The following is an 18,920-nucleotide window of genomic DNA, read 5'->3' as shown; positions in this document are numbered from 1 at the left end:
ATCCCATCCCAACGGGATCTCCATGTCCCATCCCATTGGGATCCACGTATCCCATCCCACCAGGACCTGTCCCATCCCAACGGGGTCGCCATGCCCCATCCCATTGGGATCTCCATGTCCCATCCCAACAGGATCCACGTGTGCCATCCCACCGGGATCCATCCCATCCCAACGGGGTCTCCATGTCCCATCCCATTGGGATCTCCACGTCCCACCCCAACCCATCAAAATCCGCACATCCCAAAGCTCCAAGATTTATCCAATTAACCATTCCCCACAAAAACCCCCAACCACAGCCCTGCCACCACCCCGCCCTGCCCGAGGGACCCCGGGGTGACGCCGGGGTGACGCCATCTCCCGAACTCCATCCCCGGATCCCCGGCCTCGGCCTCGGGAGCGCCGGCTTGATCTTTATTCCACGGCTGAGCGCGGCGCCGAGCCCGAGGCGGCGAGCGCGGCTGGGGGACGATGTGACGGAAATGTTTCATCTGCCGGGCCCATCTGTGCCGCGCGTTCCTGCCGCTCGCCCCGAGAGAGGCGCCGCCGCAGCTCCGCATCGCCTTTAATATTCTCCTAAATCACCTCCCCGGCGCGCTTCAAGGGCCATTGCCGCCGCCGCGCCGGTTCATCTGGAGTGCACGGCGGAACGGGGGGCACGGCGAGGGCAGGGGGAGGGCACGGGCTGGGGTTCGGCAGGAATTCCCAGGGATTTGGGGTCCTGGGTTCCTGGGATTGCGAGGTTGGCGGGGGGGGAGAGAGGAGGCGCGGAAAAACAAAAAAAAATTGAAATAAAAAATCTGCAGGAAGTTGCTGGGAGGGTTTGGGGGTGCAGGAAATCCTGAAGGTCCAGGATTTGGAGGTTCAGGGGGGTAGGGATTGGGGGGGGCTTGGGGTCCTGGGATTTTTGGGGTTGGGGAGGATCCGGGGGTGCAGGAATGTCGAATTTGGAGGTTCAGGGGGGCAGGGATTTGGGGGATGCTCAGAATCCTGGAATTTTTGGGGTTGGGAAGGATCCGGGGGTGCAGGAATGTCGAATTTGGAGGTTCAGGGGGGCAGGGATTTGGGGGATGCTCAGAATCCTGGAATTTTTAGGGTTCAGGAGGATCTGGGGGTGCACGGAGGGTTTGGGTGTGCAGGGATGAGCAGGGATTGGAGGGAATGCTCAGGATCCTGGAATTTTCGGGGTCCAGGAGGATCCGGGGGTGCAGCTGTGTTGGATTTGGGAGGTTCAGGGGTGCAGGGATTTGGGGGATGCCCAAGACCCAGGAATTTTTGGGGTGCAGGAGGATCCAGGGATGTGGGGAGGGCAGCAGGAGGGCATGGGGTGGGGTTTGGGAGGAATTCCCAGGGATTTGGGGTCCTGAGTTCCTGGGATTGGCCAGGGAGGGGTGGCGGGGGGAGAAAGGAGGTGGCCAAAAACAAAATGAAAATAAAGAGGGAAGTTCCTGGGAGGGTTTGGGGGTGCAGGAACGTGGGGTTTGGAGGTTCAGGGGTGCAGGATTTGGGGGGAAATATTCCAGAATTGGGGGTTCACATCTCCAGGAGTGCCAGGGATGGACTCGGGGTTTTGGAGATTCAGGGGTGCCAGAACTGGGGGGAAATGTGCAGGAAATTGGGGGGAAATGTGCAGAAATTGGGGGGAAATATGCTGGAATTGGGGGTTTCAGATCTCCAGGACTACCCGAGGGGTGAACTCAGGGATTTGGAGTTTCAGGGATGCAGGAATTGGGGAGAAATATGCCAGAATTGGGGGGAATGTGCTAGAATCGGGGGAAAATATGCCAGAATTGGGGGGAAATATGCCAGAATCGGGACTTTCACCTCTCCAGGAGCAGTGGCGATGAACTCGGGATTTGGAGTTTGAGGGATGCAGGAATTGGGGTGAAACACACCAGAATTGGGAGGAAATGTGCCGGAATCAGAGGGAAATATGCAGAAATAGGGGTGAAACCCGAAACACTCTAGAATCGGGGTGAAACCCTCCAGAATCGGGGTGAAACCCTCCGGAATCGGGGTGAAACCCTCTAGAATCGGGGTGAAACATGCCGGAATCGGGGTGAAACACTCTAGAATCGGGGTGAAACCTGCCAGAATCGGGGTGAAACCCTGCAGAATCGGGGTGAAACCCTCCGGAATTGGGATAAAACCTGCCAGAATCGGGGTAAAACACTCCAGAATCGGGATGAAACCTACCAGAATCGGGGTGAAACGTGCCGGAACTGGGATGAAATGTGCCACAATTGGGGTGAAACCCTCCAGAATCGGGGTGAAACCCTCAAGAATCGGGGTGAAACCTGCCGGAATCGGGGTGAAACGATCCGGACTTGGGGTAAAACCTGCCGAAATCGGGGTGAAACCCTCCGGAATCGGGGTGAAACCCTCCAGAATCGGGGTGAAACATGCCGGAATCGGGGTGAAACCCCCCAGAATCGGGGTGAAACCCCCCGCAATCGGCGCCTTCCCCTCTCCGGGCGCGGCGGCGGTGAACTCGGGGGTCTGCAGCGCGGCTCGGGGACCCCCGAGGAAGCGGCCGGGCTCTGCCGCATCCCCCGCGTTGCCGCGGCAACCGGAGCCGGGCTCGCCGCCGCATCCCCGGGGGCCGCTCGGGCGGCTCCACCTGCGCCCCGCGGCTCCCGGCGGGGTCAGCGCGGGGTCGGCAGAATTAATGAAGGCGGGCGCTAATGAGGTGTCGGCGGCTGTTGATGCTCTCCGTGTGTCGGGGGCACTCGCATTTCCAGAGCTCATTATGGGCTGCAATTAGGCTTTTTTTTTTTTTTCCTCCTCTTAAATTAGCATTTTAATTACGCCGCTGCCGAGCGGGGAGAACAACACCAAAATTGGCCGTTTTTCACGGGGAAAAACTTCCCGGCTCGAGTTAATGGCAGAGTTGTGAGGGAGGGAGGAAAAAAAATGAACCTTTCCTGCCTATCCCAGCGGGGGGGAAAAAAGGGGGGGAAAAAATGAAATTAAATGAAATAAAAAAAGCGGGAGTGATTTTTATTTGGTTTATCGCACGCTCCCGTTCCGAAATTTGCTCTGAGGCCGATTATTTTCGGGTTTAAAGTCGCGCCTGATGGAGGGGAGCGGCCGGAGGAGGTGGGAGCTGCGGGAGGGTTTGGGATCATTTTGGGATAATTCCATCCTTCCCGAATCCCAAATCCCCGGAGAAGGGAGCGGGGTGCGGATTGGGGAACAGCAAGTGCCGGTGCCGGGATGGATCTGAATTAAACCGGATCAGAAATCCGATCAAAAATCAGATCCAAAACCCGATTTAAAAATCAGATTTAAAATCCAGTTTTAAAAATCCCATTAAAAATCCCATTAAAAATCCCATCAAAAATCCCGTTAAAAATCCCATCCAAAATCACTTTCCAGACAAATCCCCAGGCTCGCTCCCCCCTCCAAAAGTCACTGTGATTATTCCCTAAAATTCCCTGGATTTGGGGCAGGGAAAGGGGATTTGGGGACAAGCCGGGGATGGGGATTGGGACACGGACACGTCACGACTTTACAGGGGACGGGCAGAGCCGTCCCTTCCTTCCCAGATTTTCATCCCAATCCCAATCCCAACCGCTTCCTTTCCAGCGGGATTCCTGATCCCGATTGTCTGGCGATCCCGATTCCCTGGGATTGGGAATTTGGGGTTTTCCCTTGGGATTGGGAATTTGGGGCTTTTCCCTTGGGATTGGGAATTTGGGGCTTTTCCCTTGGGATTGGGAATTTGGGGTTTTTCCCTTGGGATTGGGAATTTGGGGCTTTTCCCTTGGGAATTGGGAATTTGGGGCTTTTCCCTTGGGATTGGGAATTTGGGGATGTGGGAGAAGGGAGAGGGACCCCCGGGGGGGGAACCCATGGAGGTGGAGCTGGGAGAGGGGCCTGGACTGGGAGAACTGGGAGAACTGGGATTGGAGGAAATGGGAGGACTGGGATTGGGGGAAAGGGGAGAACTGGGATTGGGGGAAATGGGAGGACTGGGATTGGGGCACTGGGAATGTGTTCCCCACTGGGCTCTGGAACTGGGGTTACTGGGAATGTGTTCCCAGCTCTGATCCCAAATTGGGGTTACTGGGAATGTGATCCCAGCTTTGATCCCAAACTGGGGTTACTGGGAATGTGTTCCCTGCTCTGATCCCAAACTGGGGTTACTGGGAATGTGTTCCCAGCTCTGATCCCAAACTGGGGTTACTGGGATTGGGTTCCCAGCTCTGATCCCAAACTGGGGTTACTGGGAATGTGTTCCCAGCTCTGATCCCAAACTGGGGTTACTGGGAATGTGATCCCAGCTTTGATCCCAAACTGGGGTTACTGGGAATGTGTTCCCAGCTCCGATCCCAAACTGGGGTTACTGGGAATGTGTTCCCAGCTCTGATCCCAAACTGGGGTTACTGGGAATGTGTTCCCAGCTCCGATCCCAAACTGGGGTTACTGGGAATGTGTTCCCAGCTCTGATCCCAAACTGGGGTTACTGGGAATGTGTTCCCCACTCTGTTCCCAAACTGGGGTTACTGGGAATGTGTTCCCCACTCTGTTTCCAAACTGGGATAGGGTTTTCTTCCCTACCCCAAACTGGGGTGACTGGGGGGTTCCCCCTTTTCCCTGGGATCACTGGGAAGGGCTTTTCCCTCATTCCTCCACAGGGAACCCCCGGGATCCCCTCCCCAGCCCCATCCACAATCCCAAATCCATCGGGAAGCGCTGTGGGAAAAGCAGGAAAGGGGCGGGATCCCATCCTTGCCCCGATCCAGGAACTCTCCTCATCCTCGGGACGAATTCCCGCGGGTTTCATTAAACCCCGCATTTATTTGGGGAAATTCCCGCCTTTTTTAGGGCCCCCCAATTCCCTTTTCCCCTCCAAAAACCGGGATTTTCCTTCATTTACAGCTGGGAAAAGGGAATTTTAAAACCCGGGAATAAAGGATGGAGGCAGCGGGGTTTGGAGCTGGAGAATTCCCATTTTCCCCAAATCCAGGCTCCCCCATCCCGGATTTCCTGCCACTGTTTTGGGTTTTTTTTTTTTTTCTTCTTTTTTTGGGGATCGTTTTAAAGTCGGGAATTCCGCGGATTCCGGAGGGAACGAGCCCGGGAATCTCCGGGATCCGCGGAATTCCCGCCGGGATTTGGGGTCAGCTCCGGGAGTTCCGCGATTTCGGGGATTTCTGGGATTTTTTTTATTTTTTTCCCCCGCAGTTTCTCTGTTTTTCCCGCGGTTTTCCATGGAAAAATTCCCGAATCTGCCGGCAGGGGTGGGTGCGGATGGATGGAATGGAGGTGGAATAGAAAACAGAAAATAGAAAGTGTCAAAATGACAATATAATATATAAAAAATTAAAGAATATAAAGTATAAAACGTAAAATGTAAAAAAAAATATATATAAAATGTAAAAAGAAGTGCAAAATATAACATATAAAATATAAGACATAAAGTATAAAATAGAAAAAAATTTAAAAATAAAGTGTAAGCTATAAAACATGAAATATAAAAACTAAAATGTATTAAAAATATATATAAAATATAAAAGTTAAAATGTAAAATACACAAAAAGGCAAAAAATAAAACATAAAAATTAAAATATGAAATGCCAAATATATACAAAAAAAAATTTAAAAATCCAATTTCAATTTGAAAATAGAAACCAGGAATTATAAAGCACAAACCACGAAGTGTTAAATATTAAAGGATAAAATTTCAAACAGAAAACCAAAGGAAAATCTCTGCCATTCCATGGAAACGTCCAGGAGCTCCCAGGGTCAGGAAATCCGGGAATTTCGCGGCTGGGAAGAGCTCCCGGAGCCTCCCCGCCCCCAAACCCGAATTTCTCCTCAGCCCGGAAGAAATCCCAGAGAAAAATCCCAAATTTGATGCGGGGATCCACGGATTTGCTTTATCAATTTATTCATTTCACCGTTTATGACATTAAATTTTTATTTATCTTCATTTTAATTGTAATTTTATCGCTTTAAAATGTTATTTATTATTTATTTTTGATGGCCACGAATTTACCTGTTTATTTATTCATTTATAATGGATTTACATATCTGTTTATTAATTAATCAACATTAATTTACCTGTTGGTTTACCTCTTAATTTGTTAATTTATAATCGATTTCTTTCCCTCTTTTATTAATTAATTAACATTAGTTTACCTGATTATTTACTAATTGATTAACATTAATTTACCTGGTTATTTATTCATTTATCTGTAATTTATTTCCCTGATCTATTATTAATTTATCATTAATCCACCTCTTCATTTAATAATTAGGAATTAATTTAGAATTTATTCACGTCCCTATTTATTTATTAATTCCTTTATTCCATTAATTAATTAATTTAATTTGTTACATTTATTAAATTAACTCATTTTCCCACCCGAGGCACTGCCAGGAATTCCCAAGGTGCTGATCCCGGATTCCTCCCGGTTTTCTGGGATGAATTCCCCAGGAAATGTGGGAATATCCCGGAATTCCGGGAATCCCAGCCCCAGGATTGCGGGATGAGGAAGGGGCCGAGTTTATCCCGGGATTTATCCCGAGTTTATCCCGGGATTTATCCCGAGTTTATCCTGGGAGCGGGGACGGAATTCCGGCTTTTCCCGGGGCTTTATCCCGGGAATGGATGGGTGAATCCCTGGGGGGGCGAAATTTGGGATGGAGCATCTGGGATTTGGGATGGAGCACCAAAGTTTGGGATGGAGCTCCGAAATGTGGGATGGAGCATCCGGGATTTGGGATGGAGCACTGAAATTTGGGATGGAACATCCAGGGTTTGGGATGGAGCACCGAAATTTGGGATGGAGCACCAAAGTTTGGGATGGAGCTCCGAAATTGGGGATGGAGCACTGGGATTTGGGATGGAGCAATGGGAATGTGCAGGTGAGGCCCTGAGGATGAGGAAAATTTGGGATGCGGATTTGGGGACGCGAAGGTGAGGCCCTGAGGGTTGGGCGCAGTTTGGGATCAGCCTCGTCCCTGTCCCTGTCCCTGTCCCTGTCCCTGTCCCTGTCCCTGTCCCTGTCCTGTCCCTGTCCCCATCCCGGGGGGTGACCAGGAGTGACCAGGGGTGACTGGGGGATGGCCAAGGGTGACCAGAGGATCACTGGGGGGTGACCGGGGGTGTCTGGAGGTGACCGGGAATGACCAGGGGGTGACCAAGAGGTGACCATGGAGTGACCAAGGGGTGACTGGGGGATGGCCAAGGGTGACCAGAGGATCACTGGGGGGTGACCGGGGGTGTCTGGAGGTGACCGGGAATGACCAGGGGGTGACCAAGGGGTGACCAGAGGATCACTGGGGGGTGACCGGGGGTGTCTGGAGGTGACCGGGGATGACCAGGGGGTGACCAAGGGGTGACCGAGGGGTGACCTGTCCCTGTCCCCATCCCGGGGGGTGACCAGGAGTGACCAGGGGGTGACTGGGGGATGGCCAAGGGTGACCAGAGGATCACTGGGGGGTGACCGGGGGTGTCTGGAGGTGACCGGGAATGACCAGGGGGTGACCAAGGGGTGACCGAGGGGTGACCATGGAGTGACCAGGGGGTGACCAAGGGGTGACCAAGAGGTGACCATGGAGTGACCAAGGGGTGACCAGAGGGTGACCAAGAGGTGACTGAGGGGTAACTGAGGGGTGACTGAGGGGTGACCGAGGGGTGACCATGAAGTGACCGAGGGGTGACCATGGAGTGACCAAGGCGTGACCGAGGGGTGACCGAAGGGTAACCAGGGGGTGACCAAGAGGTGACCATGGAGTGACCATGGACTGACCAAGGGGTGACCAAGGGGTGACCAAGGAGTGACCATGGAGTGACTGAGGGGTGACAAAGGGGTGACCGAGGGGTGACCCTGGAGTGACCATGGACCGGGGGGTGACCATGGAGTGACCAAGGCATGACCGAGGGGTGACCAAGGGGTGACCGGGGGGTGGGACCATGGAGTGACCAAGGGGTGACCAAGGGGTGACCATGGAGTGACCAAGGCGTGACCGAGGGGTGACCGAAGGGTAACCAGGGGGTGACCAAGAGGTGACCATGGAGTGACCATGGACTGACCAAGGGGTGACCAAGGGGTGACCAAGGAGTGACCATGGAGTGACTGAGGGGTGACAAAGGGGTGACCGAGGGGTGACCCTGGAGTGACCATGGACCGGGGGGTGACCATGGAGTGACCAAGGCATGACCGAGGGGTGACCAAGGGGTGACCGGGGGGTGGGACCATGGAGTGACCAAGGGGTGACCAAGGGGTGACCATGGAGTGACCAAGGGGTGACCATGGAGTGACCAAGGGGTGACCAGGGGGTGACCGGGGGGGTGATTGAGGAGTGATTGAGGGGTGACCGAAGGGTGACTGAAGGGTGACCGGGGGGTGACCAAGGCGTGACCGAGGGGTGACCGAGGGGTGACCGGGGGGTGACCGGGGGATGACCGGGGGGTGACCGGGGGGTGAGCGCTGCCTTCCAGCTGCCGCCATCCCGGCGCTCCCGCCGTTCCCAGCGGGATCATTGCCGGGACCGAGCAGCTGAGCCCGGACCGAACTCATCCCGCGCCGCCTCCGGGGACGGAGCGGGGGGAGGTCAGGGCCGGCCCCCGTCCCCAAATCCACGGAAAATGCCACTAGATGTCACCCCGCGCCTTCGGCTGCCGTGCGGGATGCGGGAATTCTCTCCCGGAGCTTCCGTCTCCGGGTTTTAGGGGCAGGGATGGAGGGAATGATCGGATCCCGGTTTTAGGGATGGAGGGAATGATCGGATCCCGGTTTTAGGGATGGAGGGAATGATCGGATCCCGGTTTTAGGGGTGGAGGGAATGATCGGATCCCGGTTTTAGGGGTGGAGGGAATGATCGGATCCCGGTTTTAGGGGTGGAGGGAATGAACAGATCCTGGTTTTAGGGATGGAGGGAATGATCGGATCCCGGTTTTAGGGGTGGAGGGAATGATCGGATCCCGGTTTTAGGGATGGAGGGAATGATCGGATCCCGGTTTTAGGGGTGGAGGGAATGAACAGATCCCGGTTTTAGGGATGGAGGGAATGATTGGATCCCGGTTTTAGGGGTGGAGGGAATGATCGGATCCAGGTTTTAGGGATGGAGGGAATGAACGGATCCCGGTTTTAGGGATGGAGGGAATGAACGGATCCCGGTTTTAGGGGTGGAGGGAATGAACGGATCCCGGTTTTAGGGATGGAGGGAATGAACGGATCCCGGTTTTAGGGGTGGAGGGAATGATCGCATCCCGGTTTTAGGGATGGAGGGAATGAACAGATCTCGGTTTTAGGGATGGAGGGAATGAACGGATCCCGGTTTTAGGGATGGAGGGAATGATCGCATCCCGGTTTTAGGGCACCCGTCACTTCCAGCTAAAGCCACCGAGAGCGGGGAGCGGAGCCGCATTCCCACAATTATCCCAGAGGACGAATCGCTGGGACGGGAAAAACTTAGCAGGGCCAGGAATGGGGACATGGGAACGGGGATTTGTTGGGATTACGGAATTCCGGGATGGGGTGGGTGGGAAAGAGCTCAAATCCCATCCCATTCCCAGCCCGGCCATGGGCAGTGACCCCTCCCACTACCCCAGTCCAGCCTGGCCTTGGACGCTTCCAGAGATGGGAATTGTGGATGGTAATTGGGGATTGTAATTGTGGATGGGACTGGAATGACTCTTCCCTCTTCCCAAGTGAATTCCCAGTGTTTTCTCCCAGCAGGAGTTTTGGGAACGAGCCGTTGGCACCTCTGGGGTTGTCACCCTGCACCTCCCAGATCCAGGGGGCCCAGGATCCCTTGGGATCAGCATTCCCAGGATTCCTTGGATCAAACAGGGCCTGATTTCCCTGGAAGTGCCCAAGGAACACGGGCACAGGGTTGGTTTCCATGTCAGGGATCACACCCAGATCCAGCCTCGACAATTCCACGATTCCCTGACCCCATTCCGCTCCCGGTGCCCAGTTTTCCCGGGAATGTCAGGCCGGGAAGGCGCCAGATGGGATTTTATAGGAGCCGCTATTCCGTGGTCGGAGCCAGCGGGCGCCGCGAGATTAATTCCGCGAAATTAATTGGGACAAGATTGAAAAGGAAATTAAGGCGCAGCTGAGTGAACATTCCCAACCTTTTCCCTCCTCCTCCTCCTCCTCCTCCTCCTCTCCCTCCCTCCGCTTCCAGCATCCGGAATTTATGGGGAAAAGCCCCCAGGATCCGCCGGCTCTCAGCGAGGGATTGGCCGCCGGAGCCGCACCTGGAGCCGCCGGAATTCCCGCCGGGATGGCGGGACGCGGCCCCGAGCTGCTCCCGGTGTCACCCCCTGATCAACGCGGCCCGGGGGGATCCCAGCACAGGCAATTCCCCAAATTCCCAAATTGGGAATGCCCCAAAAATGGGGAGTTCGCGCGTTTCCAGAGCGGGGTGCAGGATCAGGAGGGGGAGCTGCTCCTCCGGCCCCAAAGCAAGGCCCAAATAGGCCCCAGTCCCAGTAAAAACCAGTAAAATTGAGTAAAAACCAGTAAAAAAGAGCAAAACTCAGTAAAAGCCAGTAAAAACCAATAAAGCCCCCCTCCTGACATCATTAATTTCATTTTAAATCTTGATTTTGAGTGATTTTAGCATCTTTTGGCCTCGAAAATGAGCCCAAATCCCAAAAAGTTCCTGCTCCTACCTCACCAAGGACAAGGATGAAGTTGTCCCATTGGAAATGGGAAATAAAGTGGGGAACGAGCCAAATTCCCTAAAAATTCCCAAAACTTCTGGATTCTACCTTTCTGAGGATGTGGATGAGGTCACATGGGTGGGATTGGGAAACAAAATGGGGAGTGAGGCAAATTTCCGAAAAAATTCCCAAAAATTTGAGTGACATTTCCCAAAAAATTCCCCAAAAATTCCAGCTCCTACCTTGCTGAGGATGCGGATGAGGTCGCCCCGTTGGAAGGAGAGCTCATCGGGATTGTCTCCGGTGCAATCCCACAATCCCTGGTAATAATTGGAGTAATCCCAGTCGGAATTTTCTGGGGAAAAGGGAAAAAAAAAAGGTCAGGTTGGTGAGGGATTTATAGGTACAGGATCATGGAGGAGACTCCAGAGCCCAAAGTTCTCCTGGAGCTCCTCCAGGATGGGAAAGGCTCCAAATCCATTGGAATGTTGAATGTTGAGGTTGGGAAATGCCGGGAATTCCATGGAATTCCGTCACGGACTCACTGGCTGAGGGATGGGTGCTGCCCAAAGAGTTTGGTCCCAGTTTTCCAGGAATTCCTTTCCCAGGAATTCTCATCCCAGCTCCTGTCCTGCTTCCCAGAAGGAGAGGGGGGTGTTGGAGGCATCCTGGGAACATCTGTCGGATCCTGGGGGGTTGGATCCCAAAATTCCTATGGGATCCCTCCCTGGGATTTTTAGGGATAAAAATCCAACTTTGAAAATCCCGAACACCTCCTTTAATCCAGCAATTTTGGGAGATGTCTCACTTTGGGAAGAGTCTTCCCAAGTGGAATTTCACCATTGGGAAGAGTCAATTTCCAGGAATTCTCCCGTTCTCCACATTTTCCACAGCCCAGGATGCTCCAAAGTGGCCAAAATCCCAAAATATTCCCCCCATCCATATCCTGGGAACCCTTTGGATTGGGATCTCACCCTCCTCGCTCCCGAAATTCTCCTCATCCTCCGGGAATGGCGGCTCCAGCTCCTCATCTGGGGAGGGAAAAAACAGTGGGAAAATCCGGGGAAAACAGAGGGGAAATCAGGGAAAATCTGGGAATGTTGTGGCTCCAGCAGGCCCAGGGCTCTGAGAGAATCCTGGGAATAAAAAATTCCCGGATTGATGGTGGGGAGAGGAAGTATCGGAGAAGATTTTCATGGAAAACCAGAATTCTTGTGGGCGCTGGGAAAAACAAATCCCTGAATTCCGAAATCTGGGAATGTTGTGGCTCCAGCAGGCCCAGGGCTCTGAGAGAATCCTGGGAATAAAAAATTCCCGGATTGATGGTGGGGAGAGGAAGTATCGGAGAAGATTTTCATGGAAAACCGGAATTGTTGTAGGTGCTGGGAAAAACAAATCCCTGAATTCCAGATTTGGGAATTTCCATGGGAAGAGAGGAAAAGGAGATTCCAGAGGGGAAATTCCAGGCTGGGAATGCGAGGAAGGAAGGAGGAATTAGGGAGGAAGAGGAGGAGGAAGGGACGGAAAGAATGATCCCAGGGAGAAGGTGGATTCCAGAGGGGATGGGAAAGCTTGGAAAAATGGGAAGGGAACGGAGCTGCGTGGAGCATCCCGAATATTCAGCCTCATCCCTGGAAAAGCCATTTCCCATCCATGGAAAAACCATTTCCCATCCCACAGACATCCCTGCCTGCTCCTTGTCCCCTTCCCGGGCACGTTCCAGGAGGATTTGGAGCTGGGAAATCCAGGAATGGGATCCATGGGGCCCGGAGCAGCCCCTCCCCACCATCCAGGGGTTGTTCTGGAATCAAATCCGACGGATCCAAGGGTTTTCCGGCAATCAAATCTGATGGATCCAAGGGTTTTCCGGGAATCAGGCCTGGAAGTGAAGCTCTGCCTTCCCAGTCCCACCCAACACTTGGATCCTCCAGGACTGAATCAAAGGGAAAAGCTGGAAAACTTTGGAAAATTCCACTTCTCCCTCCCACCCCACTTTTGGGATCCTCATCCCGGGGGTCCGGAGCCGCCGGCGCATCCCGGGAAGCTTCGGAATCTCTGCGGAGCCGAGTTTTTAATGGAGCAATTTGATTCAATTTTCCAGTCGATAAAATTCCCCGGCAGCGCTCGGCGCTTCCGAACGGACACCTTCACTCCTGATTTAACATTCCCATCGAATCCTTCCCGGGAAATTGGAAAAATTTATCACCTGTGAAATTTTATTTGGCCTCGGCCGCGTCTGTTTTTGTAAAACTTCATTAACGCCGAGGAAATTATCTCTCCGTGGCTTTTCCCGGTTTTTTTATTCCCGTCTCCCGGGTTTTTTTGCCGTGGTTTTTGGTCAGGAGGTAAAGGAGGGAGAAGGGGGCGGAGGGAGGATGGGATTGGGGCTTTTTCTGCGGTTTTTGGGGGTTTGGGATGGAGGAAGATCCGTGAGTTGGGTTATCCCAGGAGAGCTGGGAAGTCTAACCCATGGAAACCCATGGAAATGCATGGAAGTCCATGGAAACCCATGGAAACCCATGGAAATGCATGGAAGTCCATGGAAACCCATGGAAACCCATGAGAATCCATGAAAACTTGTGGAAAACACATGGAAATCCATGAAAATCCTATGGAAATCCATGGAAACCCATGAAAATCCATGAAAACCCTTGCCCAGCTACCTCTGGAAAGCTGGAAAACCTAATCCATGGAAACCCATGAAAATCCATGAAAACATGTGGAAAACACATGGAAATCTCTGAAATCCTACGGAAATCCATGGAAACCCATGGAAAACGATGAAAACCTATGAAACCCCATGAAAATCCATGAAAATCCATGAAAACCTATGGAAAACACATGGAAATCCGTGAAATCCTATGGAAATCCATGGAAACCCATGGAAAACCATGGAAAACCCATGCAACCCAGTGAAAATCCATGAAAATCCATGAAAACTCTGAGGGCTGCTCCAGCAGAATCTCCTGATCTGAAATTCCCAGAAAAACAAGGTTTGGATTTGGGAGGTCCATCCAAAGCTCGGAATAAAGAAATGGGATAAAACCTTGGAATTTTGGGTGTGTTAAAAACGGAGATGTGGGAAAGGCGCTGGTGTGGGAGCAGCCAAGGTTTCCTCTCATTTTTCCAAGAAAAAGTTGGGAATTTGGGAGCTCACCTGGCAGCACCTCGTAGATGTCGTCGCCTTCCAGCTCCGGCTCCTCTGGATTCAGGGTGGAATTTTGGGAATTGTTCATGGAATCGGAGCTGTCCCGGTCCTTGGAGAGCTCTTCCTCCTCCTCATCCTCCTCTTCCTCTTCCTCCTCCTCCTCCTCATCCTCATCGCAGGGAATGGTCAGGGAGCTGAGGTCTGCCGGGAAACAGGGAAAAAAGGGATGGAAAAGTGGGAATTCTCCCGATTCCAGAGGGGTGGGATGGAGATCCAAATCCTGCACCCAAGAACAGGCAAAAAACCAAGGAAAAACTCAAGGAAAGATGGAAAATCCCAAGAAACAACCCCAAATTCAGGGATGAATCCTGAAGGGATGCAGTAGGAGGGGAGGGGAGCTGGAGAATTCCAGAGGTTCTGGAAAGTTCCAAAGGTTTCCAGAGAATTTCTGGAATTTTCTCTGTGTCCAGCTGGAGCAACTCCGTACCATTCTGGGTGGGGGTGGATGGAAAGCCCCGATCCAGGTGGGAAAACGTTTCCCAAAGATCCCAAAAACCGGGAGCCGCTCCAGACTCACCCCTCAGGAGGAACTGGATCTGCTCCACCCAATCCTGGGCCTCGGCCGGGCTCGGAGCTGTGAACTGCCGGGAGAATCCGTTATCCCGGGATTTGGGATTTGGGATTTGGGATGAGGGGACAGGGATCCACCATTCCCAACCCCGGGGCACTGGGAAAAGCCATTCCCAAGATTTATCTCCCAGCTCCAAGCGGGAGCAGAGCACAGCTGGAATATCTCAGGAAAGCTGGCAGGCCTAATCCATGGAAATCCATGAAATTCCATGAAATTCCATGAAAATCCATGGAAACCCATGGAAATAAATGGAAATCCTAGCCAGACTATCCCAGGAAATCTGTCAGGTCTAATCCATGGAAATCCATGGAAATCCATTCCCATTTCTCCCCCGATATTCCTGTTTCACCTCCCCAAATTCCCATTTTCCCTCCCAATCCCTTTTTTTTTCCCCCAAGAATTCCCGTTTTCCCCTAAAATTTCCCATTTCCCCCCCAAAATTCCCACTTCCCTGCCATTTCCCACCTCATAGGAGCGTTTTCCGGGACAGAGCAGCTGGAAGCAGCATTTTTTCCGGGAATCTTTCCGGAGCTGGGAATCCAGGTGGGCCTGGTAGCGCTCGATGGGAAAGGAGCCTTTGGGCTGCTTGCCTGGAAAAGGGAATTGGGCAAAATTTGGGATTTTCCAGCTTTTTTCCATCCCTGGATGCGGCTCAGGGGGGTTTATCCATGGAGGGCAACTGAGGCACGCGGCTGGAAAATTCCAGGAAACGGGAAAGTCCAGAAAATTCTGGAAAAAGAAATGGATGGAAAATCTGGGAAAGGAAAAATGGCCACAAAATTCAGGGAAAGGGAAATGGCCGGAAAATTCCGGGAAAGAGGAATGGCCAGAAACTTCCCTTTGCTCCAATGGAAAAACCCCAAATCCAGCTGGGATTTCCCTTTCCAGGAGTTGGGAATTGCAGTTTTCCACGGTCAGATCTCTCTTTTCCGCCCAAAAGTTGGGAATTCTTTTCCCACTCACTTTTTTCGTTGGCGTAGTAGAGGAAATTCCGTTGGGTGAGGACGCACCAGCGCTTGTGCCACTCGGAGCCGAAAAAGCTGGGCTCTGGAAAACAAGGAAAAATAGAAAAAATTGGGGAAAAAAATGGGAAAAATCAGGAAAAGCAGGAATAAGACTCAATTTCATTCCTTTGGGATGCGTTTCTCATGGATTCAATGCGGCCAGGGAACACGTTTAGGGTTAAATCTCGGGGAAATGTTGTTGAACCAGAGATCAGCGGGAGTTAAGCCAGGCCTAACTCTGAGCTGAGCTCAGGGAAAAGCCAGGAGCTGTTTCTGCCTCTTCCCATCAATAATTCCCGAGAAAATCCCATTAGGGAAGGGAATAATTTGTGGCTTTCACGGGAAAAGAGAGATAAGGCCGGGGCTGATTCCGAGCCCGGCTCTTATCTCCGCATTAAATGTGGGATGATCCCGAATCCCTGGAGCTTTTCCCGGCTTTTTCTCCTCATTAGTTTTGCCCTCCAGGCCTGGGCCGGGCTTAATTTAATTCCAGGATTTAATTTGGATGCTCTGGAAGAGGGAATGAGCCGGGCAAGGCGTTGGAAAAACCTGGAAGCTCCTGCCGGTGGAAATCTGTGGATTTCCTGTGTTTTTCTGGGTTTTTTAGGCTGGAAATTTGGGATTTTCCCACATTTTCAGGTGGCAAGCCCTGGATCTTCTCCTGGAATTCCAGGTTTTACCTCGGGATCTTTTCTCCAGGTATCCTTGCTTCAAAATATTCCAGGAATCCTGGATGGGCCGGGGGGTCTCCTCCAGGCCTGCAGGGAGCAAAGCAAAGGAAAACCTTGGAATTTGCCATTCCCATTCCCACATTCCAAGGTTTCCAGCCCCCTCCTTTGGGGAAGAAGCGTTGGGGGTGGAAATCCCAGTTTATCCCGATCCCTCTGATATTCCCACGATTGGGAATAGGGAACAGAGTCTTGGAATTCCGGGATTCAGCAGGGTGAGGCTGGAGCTGGCCTTTTTCCCTGGAATCTGGTTGGGTTATGGAAATCCCAATTTCCACGGGAAATCCAATTCCCATGGAGAATCTGCCTATGGAATCTCATCCCGGAGCCTGGAAGGGCTCTGCCATTCCCAGCTCATCCCAAAAACCTAGGAAACCTGGGACAGTGGGAAGTGATCCTGGATGAGCTTTAGGATCCCTTCCATCCCAAATTATCCCTTAAAAAATTCACATAAAAATGAAAAACATGGAAATAAAAATATGAAAATATAAAAATATGGATCCATAACTTGAAAATCCCTGGAATTCTTTCCCTGTTCCCCAATTCTTCCCTAATCCCAACATTCCGACCCCGGCCCTGCCCGGCCGAGCCCTCCCTGATCCACAATGAGCTGGAAAGTTCTAAATCATTCCCTAATGGAGCGTCCACCCCATCCATCAGCGGGCGGGAATTCATCCCCATTAATTCCCTAATCCATGATAAACTTCCCGTCCTTTCCTGTCCGCGCGGGGACTCCGTAAATCCCGACTTTTGCTCCGGCTCCACCGGAGCGTTCAGGTGTGCTCCGACCATTCCTCGTTAGCCCGACGGCCTCATTTTCCCGGGAATGGCCTTGGAGGCCTCGTTTTCTGGGAATGGCCTTGGAGGCCTCGTTTTCTGGGAATGGTGAGGCCTTGGAAGTCCCATTTTCTGGAGAATGGCCTCGGAAGCCTTGTTTTCCCAGGAATGGCCTCGGAAGCCTTGTTTTCCCGGGAACGGCCTTGGAGGCCTCATTCCATATGCAGCAAACTTGGGAATTCTGCAGGCGGCAAACATGGGAAAAAGTTTGGAATTCTGGGAAAACGTGGGAATTCTGGAGGCAACAAATTTGGGAATTTTAGATACGGCAAAATTGAATTCCGGAGGCAACAAACTCAGGAATTGCGGAGGCGAGAAACTTGGGATAACCCCTCGCAGCGGGGCAAAATCGGGGGGAACCCCGCATTTTTTGGGATTCCGTCCAAGACGACGTTTAGCAGGGCTGGGGAGCAGCTTCCATAAATCCCGGCTCATCCCGGGAATCCGCGGAACGCCGGGATCAGCCCTCTGCCCCCGCATCCGGCCGGGAAGCGCGGCCGGAGCTCGACCGCGGCTTTTCCGTGTTCCCGATAAGGAACTCATCCATCAGGGCCGGGGGAAGGCAGAAGGGCGGCAACGGGGTTGGATTTATCGGGAATGTGTCATTCCCTCCACACGCCCCGCGGGATAAATGGATCCTCCATCATTCCCGGCCGCTCCGCACCTGCGGCCGCGCGCGCTCCGGGATGACCGGAGCCAAGGATTTGATGGATTTTCCCGACTTTAATGAACGTAAACAAACAAAGGAGAGAGGGAAACATCAAATAATTCCCGTGACAGCTCCCAAAAGGAGCCGGGAGAGCGGGAAGCGCTTCCCAAAGGGAGCCGCGTTTGATGTGGGATCGGGATTTGTAAACAGCGGCAGCTCCGGATCGCGCCTTATCCAAATATTTCCCTTTCCCAGCGCCGGCTGAAAGTCGGGATTGACGGCTTTGGACTCTTCAACTTTCAGCTTTCACCCCGCGGCTCCGGAGGGAGGGAGGCAGACCCCACCCCCCATTCCCGCTGGAATTTGTTCCCTAATTTCCCCTTGGAAAAGCTGATACGGGGCAGCTGGAGATCGAACTCCCGGTGCTGCTTTCCCCCGGCATTCCCGGTTTTCCAGAGGGTCCCAAACCCCTCCAAGGACCTCTCAGCCCCAAAGGAGGAGGGAGGGGGGGAGTGACTTCAATTCCTGCCGGGATTTGCTGCCTAATTCCCCCTTGGAAAAGCTGATATGGGACACCTGGAGATCAAACTTGTCCCGCTCTTTCCGCTCATTCCCGGTTTTCCAGAGGGTCCTGAGCCCCTCCAAGAACCCCGCGGCCCCAGAAGGAGCCAGTGGAGGAGGCAGAGAGGGAATGGGAAGGATGAGCCCCATTCCTGCAGGGATTTATTCCAAATCTCCCCATGGAAAAGCTGATCTGGAAACCTGGAGATCAAACTGGAGCCACTCATTCCCGCTTTTCCAGAGGTTTCCCATTTTCCTCCGGTCACAGCCCTCATCCACCCCATCCCTTTTTTCCATCTGGGTCAGGAGCCACCCATGGATCAATCCCAGAGGGATGAAGCTCCCCTGGCCGTGGATAAACAGGATTTGGGATGCTGAGCCTCGGGAGCAAATCCCAAATCCCGGTGGGATCCTCTCGCCCAGCCACCCCCTTTTCCTAATTCCCAACATGGGCAGCAATCCCAGGGAAAATCCCAAATTTTTGAGAGCTGAGGGTGTCACAGAGTGGGAATTCCAGGTTTAATCCCTAGCTGAAATTTGGGAATAAAAGGAAGGGAATGAAAGGACCTTCCTGCCATAAATTCCCACCGAGAATTCCCACCGGGACTCCGGGGTTACATCCTGGCTCTTTAAAAACGTATCCCAAGAAAATCAAGCACCTCCATCACCTTCCCGGGAATATTTACAGCCTCTGGGAAGGGCTCGCCAGCAGAATTCCCCTTTGGAATTCTCCAG

The 18,920-nt window shown here is 52.7% G+C and overlaps 1 protein-coding gene across 1 annotated transcript in view; it reads right to left on the bottom strand.

The window, feature by feature from the left end:
- SKAP1 (src kinase associated phosphoprotein 1) overlaps window positions 1-18,920 on the bottom strand; it is a 66,284-nt gene that overhangs the window by 3,637 nt on the left and 43,727 nt on the right. Inside the window, exons 5-11 of the mRNA XM_041402355.1 lie at window positions 16,091-16,168; window positions 15,370-15,453; window positions 14,872-14,996; window positions 14,353-14,416; window positions 13,785-13,976; window positions 11,602-11,658; window positions 10,870-10,982 (exon numbers count right to left, since the gene is read on the bottom strand). Of these exons, the coding sequence (XP_041258289.1) occupies window positions 10,870-10,982; window positions 11,602-11,658; window positions 13,785-13,976; window positions 14,353-14,416; window positions 14,872-14,996; window positions 15,370-15,453; window positions 16,091-16,168 (713 nt within the window). The remainder of the gene's footprint in view (window positions 1-10,869; window positions 10,983-11,601; window positions 11,659-13,784; window positions 13,977-14,352; window positions 14,417-14,871; window positions 14,997-15,369; window positions 15,454-16,090; window positions 16,169-18,920) is intronic.

Source organism: Onychostruthus taczanowskii, unplaced genomic scaffold (genome assembly GCF_017590055.1).
Source record: "Onychostruthus taczanowskii isolate IOZ18803 unplaced genomic scaffold, ASM1759005v1 scaffold197, whole genome shotgun sequence".
NCBI classification, from domain to species: Eukaryota; Metazoa; Chordata; class Aves; order Passeriformes; family Passeridae; genus Onychostruthus; species Onychostruthus taczanowskii.
The sequence above is the reverse complement of the archived record's forward strand: the minus strand, read 5'-3'. Positions and strand labels throughout refer to the sequence as shown.